Source organism: Falco cherrug, chromosome 2, assembly GCF_023634085.1.
Source record: "Falco cherrug isolate bFalChe1 chromosome 2, bFalChe1.pri, whole genome shotgun sequence".
Lineage (NCBI taxonomy): Eukaryota > Metazoa > Chordata > Aves > Falconiformes > Falconidae > Falco > Falco cherrug.
Genome location: NC_073698.1, coordinates 21,361,987 through 21,376,217, shown reverse-complemented (window position 1 = coordinate 21,376,217; position 14,231 = coordinate 21,361,987). Strand labels below are relative to the sequence as shown.

Here is a 14,231-nt window from a genome sequence, read left to right as displayed (position 1 = left end):
AACACTAAGAAGAGAAGTTATGACAGAAAATAGCAAACTGCCAAAGTATGAAAGGACAGAAGTATAATTGTTAAAAAGATCCTGTTTCATTTCAAATTTTCCTTTGAACTGGCTTACAAAATGAAATATAACATGTTCATTAACAGAATGTAATTTGAGTTTATTACCTCATCATCACCAACATATAAACTGATTTGGAATACTCAAAATGGCATAGAATAACGCACAAAGAAACGGTATCCCAGAATTAAGGCTCTCCGAAACATACAAAGTAGTTTATAATGATTTTCTCAACTCAAACTGCTCTGTAGTCATACAGAGATTTGCACATTTCCAAATTTTTCTTATTAATCTGCTTCCTCAGATTGCAACTAGTTTCTAAAAATCTTAACTAATTATAGGCTGATGAGCTGCTGCAGACAAGGAACTTCTATTGTAACACAGTAGAAAGTGTCATACTTAAGTTTTCAAAGCTGAAAAATAGAAGTTTACAGAAAAACATGCCACAGTCTATTATGTGGCTTTAAATATTCACCATCAGCAATATATCATTCATAAGATTCAAAAATGCAGAGCAATGTATAATTTTTCCTTCAAAACAATAACTTGTCATGTAAAACTGAAAAAGTCATTAGTAGTTCTGTAAATGCTGTTGAAAATCCTGTGTTCAGAAAAATGTGAATATTTATCGCAAATAATGTTTACTTATTAGATTTATGTTTTTATGTATAAATTCTTACCTAAGCTGTTTAAAAGCTTCTGCTTTCACAAGTGGTGTTTCTACAGAGTGCTCAAAAAGTGCTCCTTCAGGGCCTGAAAAAAAAAAAGAAAAATGCTATATTGTAAAAACTCAAATGTAAAAAAATTGCAACAGTGATTCATATGGCCACTTTGATACCAAAAATTGAAATAAGAAAACATACTAACAATAAGACAATTAAAATACAGCTACCATCCTATCACAATATTGACAGGTAATGTAGAAGTACATGTATAAATTCTTAAAGTGAAATCTAAAAAGCCTGAAGACAAAGAAATTTTAAAATACATGGGACAACAAAATAAGTAAATAAGATTTTTACTATGTAACTTCCGTTAGAGTTAATAGAGATAATTAAAATCCCACAAAACCTTTGCAAATATTACAGACCTAAATAATCACGTTTATTTTAGACTATTCTATACATAGCACAAATTCTGGCATGTCACTTCATTAAAGATGCCCCCCTATTTTTAGGCAGACTTGCTGAATACAAAATGGTATTTATGCACATAAACCAGTAATGACTAAGGGATCAGATAGTTTATCTCTTGAAATAAAGGTAGTTTCATCCCAACAAGGAAGAAATAGTGGGCACCCAATTTCACCAGAAGCCTCCCTGTTGAACCTGAAAGCTCTCCAGGTACCTCCATTTCTGCTCTCCTGAGGACTGCAGCCATCACAGTGTCACCAGCTCAGTGGCCATCTCCCACCCAAGCTTCACTAGGATCAGGCAACTAGCTGCATTAGTACAAAAGCCCATCAGCAACAGAGATGGCTCAAAAAAGCAGCTAAACACCAGCTGCAGCAAGGGTGGAGTCTCTCACCTTCTGCTCATTGGCTTTGTGAAGGCACTCACCTACAGCTGGAGAGGCCTGAGGCTGAGTGGCTGCCTTAGAGGATTCACATATCTAAGCACTTTCCAGGTGGGTATGTAGCAAGGTACTGTGTTTTAATTGTTAGGCTATTACTCAAGGTGGCTATTCTGGCTGCTCTTTGAATTAAAAGAGAATGCAGTAACCCTCTGGAAAGAATTCAGGGCTGGAGAAAGCCTTAAGTCAGGGCTTTGGACTCCATCTAAAGAAACAAACTCTTAAGACACCTCTTGAGTGGCAGGCTGGTGAATCTGCATGCATGCATGCATGTGCATTCTTATTTAAATATTAATATCATCATAGGTAACATATTAAGTGCAAATATACATGTAAACAAAAGAAAACTGGGGGTTTTTTATGTTGTCTGGAAGACCTGATGAGATTGGGATGAAAAAGTGAAAGTACATGTAGAATCAGGCAGAGGGAAGGAAAGCCCAGGGGAAATGGATTATTAGAAAGTATGGTGCAGATGGTATAGATGTGGTATTAGATGTTATCAGGTGTCACATAAAGGGAAAAAATAATAAAAATTAGTGGGGGCAACATGGTAAAAGAGACAAAAGTAAAATCAAGAGATACCGTTAAAAATGAATACGTTGCTGAGCCAACTGATAGGAAGATAGCCCTGAGGAGGAGGACTTGGGGATGTTGGTGGAGAGAAGCTCAACATGAGCCAGCAATGTGCACCCACAGCCCAGAAAGCCAACCATGTCCTGGGCTGCACCAAAAGCAGCGTGGCCAGCAGGTTGAGGGAGGGGATTCTCACCCTCTGTTCTCATGAGACCTGGAGTACTGCATTCAGCTCTGGAGCCCCTCGCACAGGAAGGACATGGACCTGTTGGAGTGAGTCCAGAGCAGGGCCACAAAGATGCTCAGAGGGCTGGAGCACCTCTCCTGCGAAGACAGGCTGAGAGAGTTGGGGTGGTTCAGCCTGGAGAAGAGAAGGCTCCAGGGACACCTTAGAGCAGCCTTCCAGCACCTAAAGGAGCCTACAGGAAAGCTGGAGAGGGACTTTTTACAGTGTAGTGATAGGACAAGGGCAAATAGGTTTAAACCAAAAGAGGGCAGATTTAGATTAGATATCGAGAAGAAATTCTTTCCTGTGAGGGCGGTGAGGCCCTGGCACAGGTTGCCCAGAGCAGCTGTGGCTGCCCCATCCCTGGCAGTGCTCAAGGCCAGGCTGGATGGGGCTGTGAGCAGCCTGGTCTGGTGGGAGGTGTCCCTGCCCATGGCAGGGGGGTGGGACTAGGTGATCTGGAAGGTCCCTTCCAACCCAGACCATTCTGATTCTGTCACTTCATATGGGCTGGGGGAAAGTACTCAGGATGTCCTAAGCAAATATGAAATATGCTGCTTTTTGAGAAGAGCTCTAACTGAAATCATGATTCCTTAGAATGAAATCTCCTTAGCTTGGATTGAAGTGCACAGAATGTAAGAATTACCATACTAAATCCCTACATCCAGGAAGCAGGGATTTCTAAGCTTCTGTTTAAATTTTATTTAGCTGTTGATATCCTCTTCATCAATTTAGATAGGTAAGCATTTCTGGAATCGGCTAACTGGCACAAATGTAACACTGGAAAATATAAAATTCATTAATTCAGACAGGACTTTAACCCTTATTCATTAGCATTAAGATTATTTTGCAAGATAAAACCTAATGTCTGGCCTGACATAGTTAATTATTCTCCTGTTCTTGTATTTGTGCCGGTGGGTGTTACTAGGTGGCAACCTTACACATTGGAGATGATGATAAACCCCCAAACCTTAACGAATTAAATACGTTTGTCAGAAAATGCTGATTTGGTAGAACTAAGATATTTTACAGGGATAAGCTGAAATGTCAAAATGCCTGACTTGTTTTACTTGCCAGCTAAAGGTGGCAATGAATTCACGTTTCACTCTGAGCAGAGACTTCTGACATTGCGGTCCTCTGAGAATATGTCACGGTTCCTCACTGTACTTCATTCCACTACGTCCTACCTGATAATTCTTAGCTAAGCAAACATTTCACTCTTTTCTTTGCTCATATTTTCATCTTGGATTACAGTGAATAAGTTGTAATTTCAGTGAAATATATAGTGTCACAACACTATTTGTGCTAACAAAAGACTTATCTTGTCAGTAACTCTGAATGATCTCCAAACATATGATTTATCAGGGGAGATAGCCTGATCTTAATGTTTTCCAGTTGTAGCTCTGGGAAGTCTTTAGGTATGTCTGTGTTAGGAGGTAACATGACCTGAAAAGGGTGGATTTATACAGGTAATATACCTGGTGCTGAAGATCTGCTGCTCATACTATAGAGTTTTAGGGGATTTTACTTCGGACCAACTCTAGTCTCATCCTGTGGACTTCAGGCATATTTGCAGTTCTGATGAAATAAATGCATTCTTGCAGCCCATTTCACAGTTCAGGCTCTTCCAAAAGGAATCCACTGTATTCACTCCCTGGCTCCTCAATGGTATAAAACAGTGGGATGTGAGAACTGTCAGAACCAACAGATCTGCAGCACAAGTGCAGTCCTGACTGAACAAAATGCTGTTGGGGAAGCACATTTTAGTTTGATGATTGTGGAAGGCATTTTCCCCCCCCCTTATTTTGTCTTTCCTTTTTCTTACTCATGCATGCATCTCCTATACCAACATATGATCTATGGTGTGCTCTTCCACTTGAGTATGGTTTGGAATCCATTTCTTTTTCTGTTAGACAGTTTTTAAATTTTTTCAGCAATTTTCAGTATTAGTTTAGCTGTACCGTGTCATAGGATGAGGTATAATGAAGATACAAGTGAATTCCCATTCTTAGATAAGCTGCATAGTTTCTTAAAATGCCAGCTGTATGAAACTGTATAGTTTGAAATTTCATGCCTTGCTACACTGCCACATATCCTTACACAGAATGACCGTGGTGGTAGAATTTGACTGTGTGCCAATTTCTTGATATCTAAATAACAGTATCACACAGTGAGGATCTTGGCGCAGTTTCTGGATGCAAGATCCATCTCCACCTTTTTTAAGGGCTATAGGAATAGCTGAGCATTTGATAACACTGCTGTTCTGGAGAGAAAGACTTATCCATTGTCACCTGGCTAAAGAAGGTCTCACCTGCTTCTTCCCGATCAGGTGGCCTGCAGTATACAACCACCACAATGTTGCCCATGTTGAGCCACCTTCTAATCCTGACCTTATGCTTATGCTCTCCGCTGGCTCCTCATCTGTCCCAGGGCTGAGCACCATGCACTGCCACTGCTCTCACACATAAAGGGCAATTTCCCCCTCACCTTTCCAGCCCGTCCTTCTTGAAGAGCCTCTATTCCAGTGAACTATTTTGAGTGGCACATTTGTAAAGCACCTTACCTGTTTGCATGTTATAGTGTGTCATTACTGCAGATACAAGTCCTCAGGTTGAAAGCACTGAAACGGTCAGTGCATACTGGAGCAGCTCCAGGGAACCTAATGCTGTAACACTGCTTTACTGCCATTAAAAATCTAGTCTTATGTTTGCATTGTTATAAATTCTCCTGCTATGTTTGTGTGTAAGACCCACATTTTTTATTTAGTCCACTTGCTATAAACCATATAGTTTCAATTATTAGAAAGATCAGGGAAGGAAATAATCACTTCCATTAATATTTCGCAAAAGTAACATTAGTGGATACTCACAATATCATGAAATGGCATATCTAGCCATCACAGCAATAATCAGAGTAATAAAAGGTAAGTGGAGCCTAGTAGTTTAACTACATGAACACAGTCTATTACCTGCTACTGCTAACAGAATAACAAATACTGACTTCAAAAGGGAAAGACATGTCTCAAACTCAGCTGGGTGAGTTCTGTCTCCACAATAGACACCACCAGCATGGGCAGACTCTGAAAAGCTCTACTCTGTGCTCTGCCCAATTTTTATATAATGCCTCTGTCACTTTTAGAAATTCATACAATCACTACAGCACCTTTTACACAGAAGTTCACATTTGGTGATAAAAAATGAATAATGTTTGTTCGCATTTGAGATGTAGCTTGATAAGATTATAAAAGACATTATATGAACTATTTGTCTGTCTATGAAGGGGATGTGAGCTGATAAATCAGTTGCCTCTTCTAGTCCAATTTTTACATTTTTATCAAAGTCTGGACTTGTTGCATTAAAGATGACCAGATAGGCACTGAGAGATGTCAGAAACAGAAGACTGGCAAAACTGATTGGAGGATGGAATATCTATACAAAGGGAGATTTGTGAGGCCTGAGTGCAATTATGGTTGCTGAAGCCTTGTTTGAAATAAAGCAGATCCTTGTTTTAGGGATCGGCTCCTGTCTCTTGGTCCTCGATGGCCATGATGGTCTAAGCACCACTGTGGCTCACAAACAAGGCAGAGAGAACAGAGAGACTAAACTCCCCAGAGAAGCCCAATTGTATTGCTAGCTCTCAGCATGTGAAAACCAACAGCACTGGAGTCAGCACTACAACCCAGCAATTACAGCATTTAAATTAAAAAATATCTTTCTGAATGGCTTTATAAAACAGCATTGTCACTGCAGCATTCCCTCCTTGCTGGAGGAGACTGAAGCCCATGCTTCGCAGTGGTCATCTCTGGGGATCACACTCTGTCCTCTTCTTTTTGAAGGTAAACTGTGAAAGAGGATGAAATGAGAGAGCCAGAGGCAGAGCTTTGCTTTGCTGGTAGACATCAAAAGTGCTTGCTCCCAGCTGTCCCCTTAGACTAGGCACCTAACATTTTGTATGGCATTGCAAGACCGCTGTCCTGGGAGGTGGGACTGCAGGATGGAAGTCTCCTGGGTCAAGAAGGGAATTCAGCCCAGGTCTCCCACCCCCTAAAACATACACCCTGCTCTGAAAGCAGGTTTCCCCAAGTAACAAGTGATAGGATGAGATGAAACAGCCTCAAGTTGTGCCAGGGGAGGTTTAGATTGGATACAAGGAAAAATTTCTTCACTGAAAATGCAGGAGGATTCTGTTTCCAGCCAGTGCTGTGACTTTACTCCTTCTGCCATGACGATATCGTCAGTTATAAAGTGACTGGCTCTCTGCCAGCCAATACACTATTACAAGGTGGGTTTCACTGTCACCAGTGCCATCTGAATGTATAAAACCTTACCAGGACAAAATGCTGATGTTTGAAACCTCTGTAGTGGCATAACAGATGTCTGCAAAAGACATGCTACTGAAACAATATTAAAGAGGATGTAATTGGAGGACATGCTCCTTCAGGTAGCATTATTGTCATGAAGGGTTAAGCTAAGCTTCAGTTTCATACGCTTAAATCTAAATATCTATGATGTAGGTGTCACAGATGAGCTAGGGGCCCAATTTAGTTGCCTAATCATATGTACCTACTGTCATCTAAAATACCGTTGTACATCTTGTGGGGCCTCCGGCTGCCGTGATCAAAGGAAGCATCTCCTGTAGTACATAGAGTGATATCATGAGGTGTCTCACATACCCTGAGGTGTTTCAAACACTTCTGGATGCTTATGTTTTAGCATTTGAACTCAGCCACTATATTCAAGACAGATGAGCAAGTGACTGTGCTCATCCTAAAGCAGACAACGGCATTTGGTTGGCGGAAGAGCTCTCCACGTGCCAGCTCCAGGTGTCTCCTTCATGCTTGAGGCTGCACTGACTATGCTGACTGGAGGTTCAATTCAATTGTCTGAACATGGGCACCTAGACCTGTCCATGACCCCGTGGAGTATCTGAGACATTTCACTGATCATGGCTTTCCCCAGGCATTTGCTCTTTTTCGGAAAACAGGAAGATACCTCTGCTATTTTTTTCTACCACATGGGCGAGAAAATGTCTGACTGAAATCGTATGAGGTCAAACGTTTCAAATTGTTGGAAAATGACAGTTCCTGAGGTGCTGGGTTGGATTAGCTTATTCTTACACTTTTTCATTTTTCCTGAAATACCATAAATCACAGACATTTGCTCTCTGCTGTATTATATTTTAGTTCTAAACTGTTAGGTTTTCTTACAAATCTTTACTGAGCTTTTCATAATTCACATAAATGAGGAGTAAAACCAAATAGTTCACTATATTGTACATAAAAAACTGCAAAATTTTATTTGTGTATATTAAGCCTGAGGTATTCTGTTTCTTATGGCATGAACTTTTCAAAATTTATTTCACATTGATCTTGTTCTCTATCTACAATGTTTAAAAAATTATCTCAGTATGCAAAGTATTACTAATTTATCCTTCATGCTAACAGTATCATATAAATCACAATTTTAATAAATTAATTTGAAGCAAAGTAGGCATGAATCTCCTCTCACTTATATTAATTTTACACTGAAATAACCTCATTGACTTTAATGGATTTGCTTTTGAACTGTACTAAATTGTGAAAAAGAAACAGGCAATGTGTCTTTCTACAATGTCTGCTAAAGTAAACTATTATCCTTGTAGTGTAAAGATTAATATTGGACGAGTCAGAATACATGCTTTAGCATAACAATGTCTACTCGTGTATGAATGATTTTTACTTACTTTGAGCAGAGATAGACCTTTTCCAAATCAGTTAACAATTATGCAGTTTTTCATATCTTTGTTAAACATGCTTTTCTATTAAAGTTTAGCATCCCTTGGGCAAACAATAATTATTTGATATGGTTTCCTGGTTAAACAAAGTTGTAATTTCAATTAGGTTAAAAACTAAAAAACTTAAGATAACACCCTCAGGCGTAAACAAAATTTATTAACACATTTATTATAACTTAACTTTGGCTTTGAAACACTAATTGTATAGTAACTACCACATTTGTAGTTTTGCACAGTGAAATTATATGAATATATCTATTCAAATTAAGACTTCGAGATTTCAGAGGACCAATAATTAGTTAAAGTTAAACATGAGAGTTGCAATCAGGTTAAAAATATTAAAAATGTAACTGAAAACAAGCTGCAGGATAATTTCAGTATTTCCTTTGATGGACTCTTCTGCTTAAAGAGGAATCACACCTTAATGTATCTGTTTTAATGCAACCTCACACCTGGAAAATGAAGGTTGAATTTATCAGGTTATATGAAACGAAATAGCTTTTCATGCAATAACTTCGACATCTTACTTTGTAAGTGAGTACTTTGGTGATTTGCAGAAACAGTCTAAGACAAACTTGTCTTTTGACAGATGACATTTTAAACATACTACAAATACCATCCTGTGACATATGTGCTACACACAGGAATACAGTGGCTTCCACTTTGAAAGATAAAACCATATCAAAATATCAGAGAATCTGAAACATTTTCACGAATAAAACTCAAAAGAACTCAAACTGGGATATATAGAATTTTTTCAGCCTCAGTTAACAGTGTGTACTGGAAACACTAAATAATACAGAAAAAAATGTGCTAGTACAGTTCCAGTCACTACTGGCTTTAAAATAAAAATACACATATATGGACATAGGTACATATTTATATATATATAAATAATTATTATTTTGCTGTTAAAAGTTCTTACTGATTATTTATTGAAAAAGGTCAGAATATCTACAGTTTTCTATTTCCTAATGATGTAAAACGAGAACATGTGTTCACATACAATGACATATTTAAAAATGCCATTTTAATTGTACTTTTCTTGTGGCTACTATTTGGACATTTCTTAAACTATTACAAACCTGTGACTCGAAGTTTATCTGTGCCAATTACAACCTCATTTTCATCCACTGTAAAAAGTGGCTTGCCATCCTTTGAGTTGATCTGAAATTGCTGACCGTGGAATTCTACCATTTTAGGACCTGCAAAGCACAGTAGAAGAACAGAATAATTACATCAGCTTCCTTCAGTTTTCTAAAACAATTGCTAATAATTTGAATTATGGTCTTAATAATTTAGTGACTCATTTAAGTACATTAGGCATCACAAAGCACACAGATATTCTAAGGATAGTGGCCCTATAAGTACTGAAATTGGATATGTCTATTTATATGATCTAATTTGTTGTTCAAAACTGTGCCTGGAGAGTCATGCTTTCAAGTTGGGTTTCCAGGGAATTTACTAAAGCCCTCACGAATCGACTGAGACAAACATTCATGTTCTTGGTGTTGAAACTGCTAAGATTCTTTGATCTGTCTGAATCTATCTTTTTTTTTTTTTTAAACATAGAAACTAATTATCAAAGTCTCTGCAGCATCCTCCCTTTTGATTAGGGAGTCTCAAATGCTTTAAAATTACAAACATACCATACAAGAGCAGAACTCTCAGTTCCCTGTAACAAATGATAGTTTAGCTCCACATATCTAACAAATGTTACTGATTATGTTCTTGGAATTTGTTTTCAAAAAGCTACGAGAATATTTGCAATCGGATCTGGTACTCCAAAAATTAAAATGATTGTGTGCAAGACCGTCTTTATATGCTACCAGATCCTAAATTCAGTAAAACATCCTGTTTTACAGTATTGGCTTGGTAAGCAGGCATAAATCAAGCCCTTAATATTCCCCTTTCCAACAACCAGGTCAATTAAAAATTCACATCATGTAAGTTTGAATGTCTATTTGACAGGGTCATCATCTAAATCTATGTTCAGATTTAAAATTACAGAGAATAGTCAAAGCAGTTAATACTCCTTTTCAGCAATTTTTAATAAAGGTTATGCACTGACTGTGCATGGGACCCAGAGGCACTTGAGCTGCTTCCTTCCCAGTAAGAACCTGTCTTACCATGCCTGCATCCCATAAATGTTAAACATATTCCAGGCAGTAATTCTCAACAGAAATAGGATTAAATTTTTCTTTCCCATTAGATCTTATATTAAAATGGCATTAGGTGATGGATGATTGATACTGCCAAGAAATACATTCAGGTCTTTCCTAAAATCTGCATGCTAGCTAATGTGAGAGATGCATGCCATAACGTTCTATACAAATTCCTTATTGCTTCACTCAGCAGATGCAAAGTATTGCTTTAATTGCCCACCAAGTGCGGAAAGGGTTATAGAAGCCATAATGTCCTAAACTAGGACAACAATTCTAAGGCACAAAACCCAATATTGATTCTACTTGAAAAAGGTCAGGGCTGACCTCTGCAGTACATTATACTCTGTTGGACATGTGTACCCAGGTACAGCCTTACTGATCTCAAGCTGGCTCTTCTCTAAAGCTCCTTTGAAATTAGAAGAGTGTAGATTTAGATTTGATACTAGGAAAAATTTCTTTCCTGTGAGGGCGGCGAGGCCCTGGCACAGGTTGCCCAGAGCAGCTGTGGCTGCCCCATCCCTGGCAGTGCTCAAGGCCAGGCTGGATGGGGCTGTGAGCAGCCTGGTCTGGTGGGAGGTGTCCCTGCCCATGGCAGGGGGGTGGGACTAGGTGATCTTGAAGGTCCCTTCCAACCCAGACCATACTATGATTCTAAAATAGTGAGATGGCGGAAAACCAGAGAAAAATCTTAGACAGAGGAACAAGAGGCAGAACAGGATCTGTAGAAAAGTGCTCAGCCTGACTGAGCAGTAATTTTTAACAAGCTAATGAACACATCTATACCAAGAAATTAGAGAAGGCCAAAGCAGAGGAGACACAAGCACTGCCAATTTCTACTGATCCGGTTAGCATGTTCTCTGGCACTGTCTTGACCTGTGACCTCCCAGACAATGCCCCTGACCAGGGTCTGTTCCTCACAGACAGTGGGGATAAAGCTCTCCAGTTGTGGAGGGAAGTGGGTTTAGCTGAGAGTTGTGCCATGCCATCTGCCCCTGGGACAGGCTGTCGGTACAGGCCTGGTTTGGTTGCTGATGTAGACATAGCCTATCCCTACTTGCTGCATACTTTCCTATTTTAGATGTTTCTGGTCACCCTGTGAGTAACTCATTGAGGTGTTCAGCAATTTTTATTGCTTAAGAAAAGTTTGGTGCCTATTGCTCTTAACTCTTTTTTTTTTTTTTTTTTTTTTCCTGAGGAAGCATCAGGAGAATTTAAACATTGAATTTAAGCATGTAGAGGGCAGTTAGGCAGGATCTAAGATGGGTGTATTGTGAACTATATCCATTATATTTTAAAGCTAGACTTAAATAAGAAAAAAACTCTGCCAGCACTGAGAGCATTCAGTGTACATTATATACTTTCCGAAGGAGTCTCAACTGGTGGCTCTTAGAATCTAGAACTCATGGCCTTGCCCACGCTGAGTTTGCATCCAGATTTCTCTCCTGTTTGATCCTGGTCCTTACACATTCGAATAAATCTTCAAGAAGAATCTTCAGGTCCATAGTTTTCTCAAGACAAATGCCCCAGTAAAGTGGGACAAGGGCTGTCCTATAGACAATCCTCATTATCCAAGAATGGTATGGATAACTGATGTATTTTAAATCTTCAGAGAGAATGCTAGGGTAAACCAAACTTAAGTATATGTTTTATTCATGCTAGAGATGAGACATATCAGTATATGCGGAACAAACTTCAAAAAGCAATAATAGGCTTTTAAGAAATGGGAATAAATTTATATTACCAGAAGTAGCCATTAATTTCTCTTAGTTGTATTTCACAATACGTGTGCACTAGCTATACAGCAATAACACTAATTGTATTGTGATCAAAGTGAGGTTAATTGTCAACTCATAAACAGCTGCCAAATTAAATATCTGAAACTTTAATCTCTTAATTCCTAAATGCATTTTGTTTACAGCCCTAGTATATTAACTACATGTAAGTCAACTGATACTATGCAATCATACTTGTTGATAAAATCCTACAAATAAAACTTTAACATGACTGAACACAGGTTATAGCATTTGATTGCTGCCAGGGGTGTCAGAGGAATTCTCAGGTCTATAGGCTATCCTTGCTAATCAGGCTGACCAATAATTGCACATTGTTTCTTTACATTTCCTCCTTTAACACCTGCAGTTCTGATTTAGAGTTGGTACATGACCATCGCATCACAAACCTCTTGACACCAAGGATGCCACTTTAAATGATGACAAATTGTTCCAAACCTGATTGATTTATTGCCTGCAAAACAGCACACTGCTAAACAGTCTTCCTTTTTGTTTCTCCCCCTCAATCTTGACTCCCCTAGGGGTTTTCCAGGGAAGGAAAGTCTTTTGTTCAGTCAAACATTTAAATGAGTTCCCTGCTACTGCTACCTGACCTTTGAATTCCAGGCCAATATAGGACAAGATGGCAAAGAATCTTCCATCAAAAATAGGGCCTGCCATAAAATACATATCCACAAATGTTTAATGTCAATGAAATTGGTAACACGTAGGCAGGCTCTTCAAATCCAGTTAGTTCTGCCAAGTACTAAATACTTTTAGTTTGTCTTTAGACCTTTCAGAAGAAAAGGCTTTCCAACACAAAGTGACTTACTCAATTTCAGATCTTTTCTTTTCTTACTCTCTTCTGCTAGCCGTTGTTTCTGATAACCTATGGCTGTCACCTACTCTGTATGTTCACTCTTCTCCTACCACGTAGAATCAGTGAAATGTTGAATATAAGTAAAAATCCTGAGTGCTTTGGGGTATTGCTATGCAATTTCATTTTTTAGTTATTTTTACTCAATTAAAGCACCTAACTTAAAATAAGATCTCATTAAAAGTGTATTAATAATGTAATACTCCTACAGATTCAGTTCTAGTTCCACGAGTAGTAGAATACCAATAAATGTAAAGCCATTACTTTCAGAAGCATAAAAATAGCCAGATTTTCATATGGAATAGTATGGAAGTACTTGCTGATCTTTTATTAGAACGAATGCATTATTACAGAGAACATGAAGCACGCTGCATATATACATTTTATGTCCATATCACACATCTCTCATCACCTTGAAAAAACATCTCTAATACATTAATAGAAAACTTGCTGCTCCTGTTTCCTCTTTTTCTCTCAGCTCTCCTTTTATGCAATGGATGCAAAGATTATGTCCTCTCAGATCAAGGTAAAGATGCCTTACTCTCATCACTTCTTACACTTTTCTGTTCTCTATGGTTGAACCCAAGTCTAGATATCTTTAAAAAATTGGTTCTGAATGATGGTTGCAAACACTGATCATGCAGACACTGGCAACCCAAACTAGTGTTAGGTATTTAGGTGGCAGTACTTCCTGCTCTCAGAGCAATTTACTAAATTAACTAGATTAATCTAAATTTACTAGATTAACTAAACATCTTTATTCATCTAGGTAATATCCTTATAAAATACTTAAATATAAATAAATAAACTGCTTAAATATTTCACTGTAAAATGGATTATTGCATGTAGAAACCATGGCAGGAATAGGAGATCATGCTTCTCAGGCAGTGAACTGACAAAAAGGCTATGGTGTCAACTTTTCTCTCAGGCCCAATGAATCCATAATCTGTTGCACGACAAATAACTTCAACAGGAAAGGGTGAAACAGTCCTCAGACATGTAAGGTGAAAAGGAAAGTACTAAAGGAGATGAGGCATGACAATTTGAAACCCTGTATGCAGAGAAGACAGCTGATCTGAGTCTCTCATCCCTGAGCGAATACTTTAACTACTCTATCTTCTGTATAATGGATCATTCTTTTTCCTCCAATTATATATTTATTTTTGTTAAAGCAAGCCATTGGTGTATTTGCATAAGGTCAACTCCAACGCTGTTTC

At 38.4% G+C, this 14,231-nt stretch overlaps 1 protein-coding gene across 7 annotated transcripts in view; it reads right to left on the bottom strand.

Annotated features, from left to right (window-relative positions):
* The window catches only part of SGCG (sarcoglycan gamma), a 138,833-nt gene that overhangs the window by 25,568 nt on the left and 99,034 nt on the right, over positions 1-14,231 (bottom strand). For all 7 annotated transcript variants that reach the window (XM_055701366.1, XM_055701368.1, XM_055701364.1 and 4 more), the window contains 2 exons: positions 9,289-9,408; positions 741-813 (listed from right to left, as the gene is read on the bottom strand). In XM_055701366.1, coding sequence (XP_055557341.1) covers positions 741-813; positions 9,289-9,408 — 193 coding nt within the window. The remainder of the gene's footprint in view (positions 1-740; positions 814-9,288; positions 9,409-14,231) is intronic.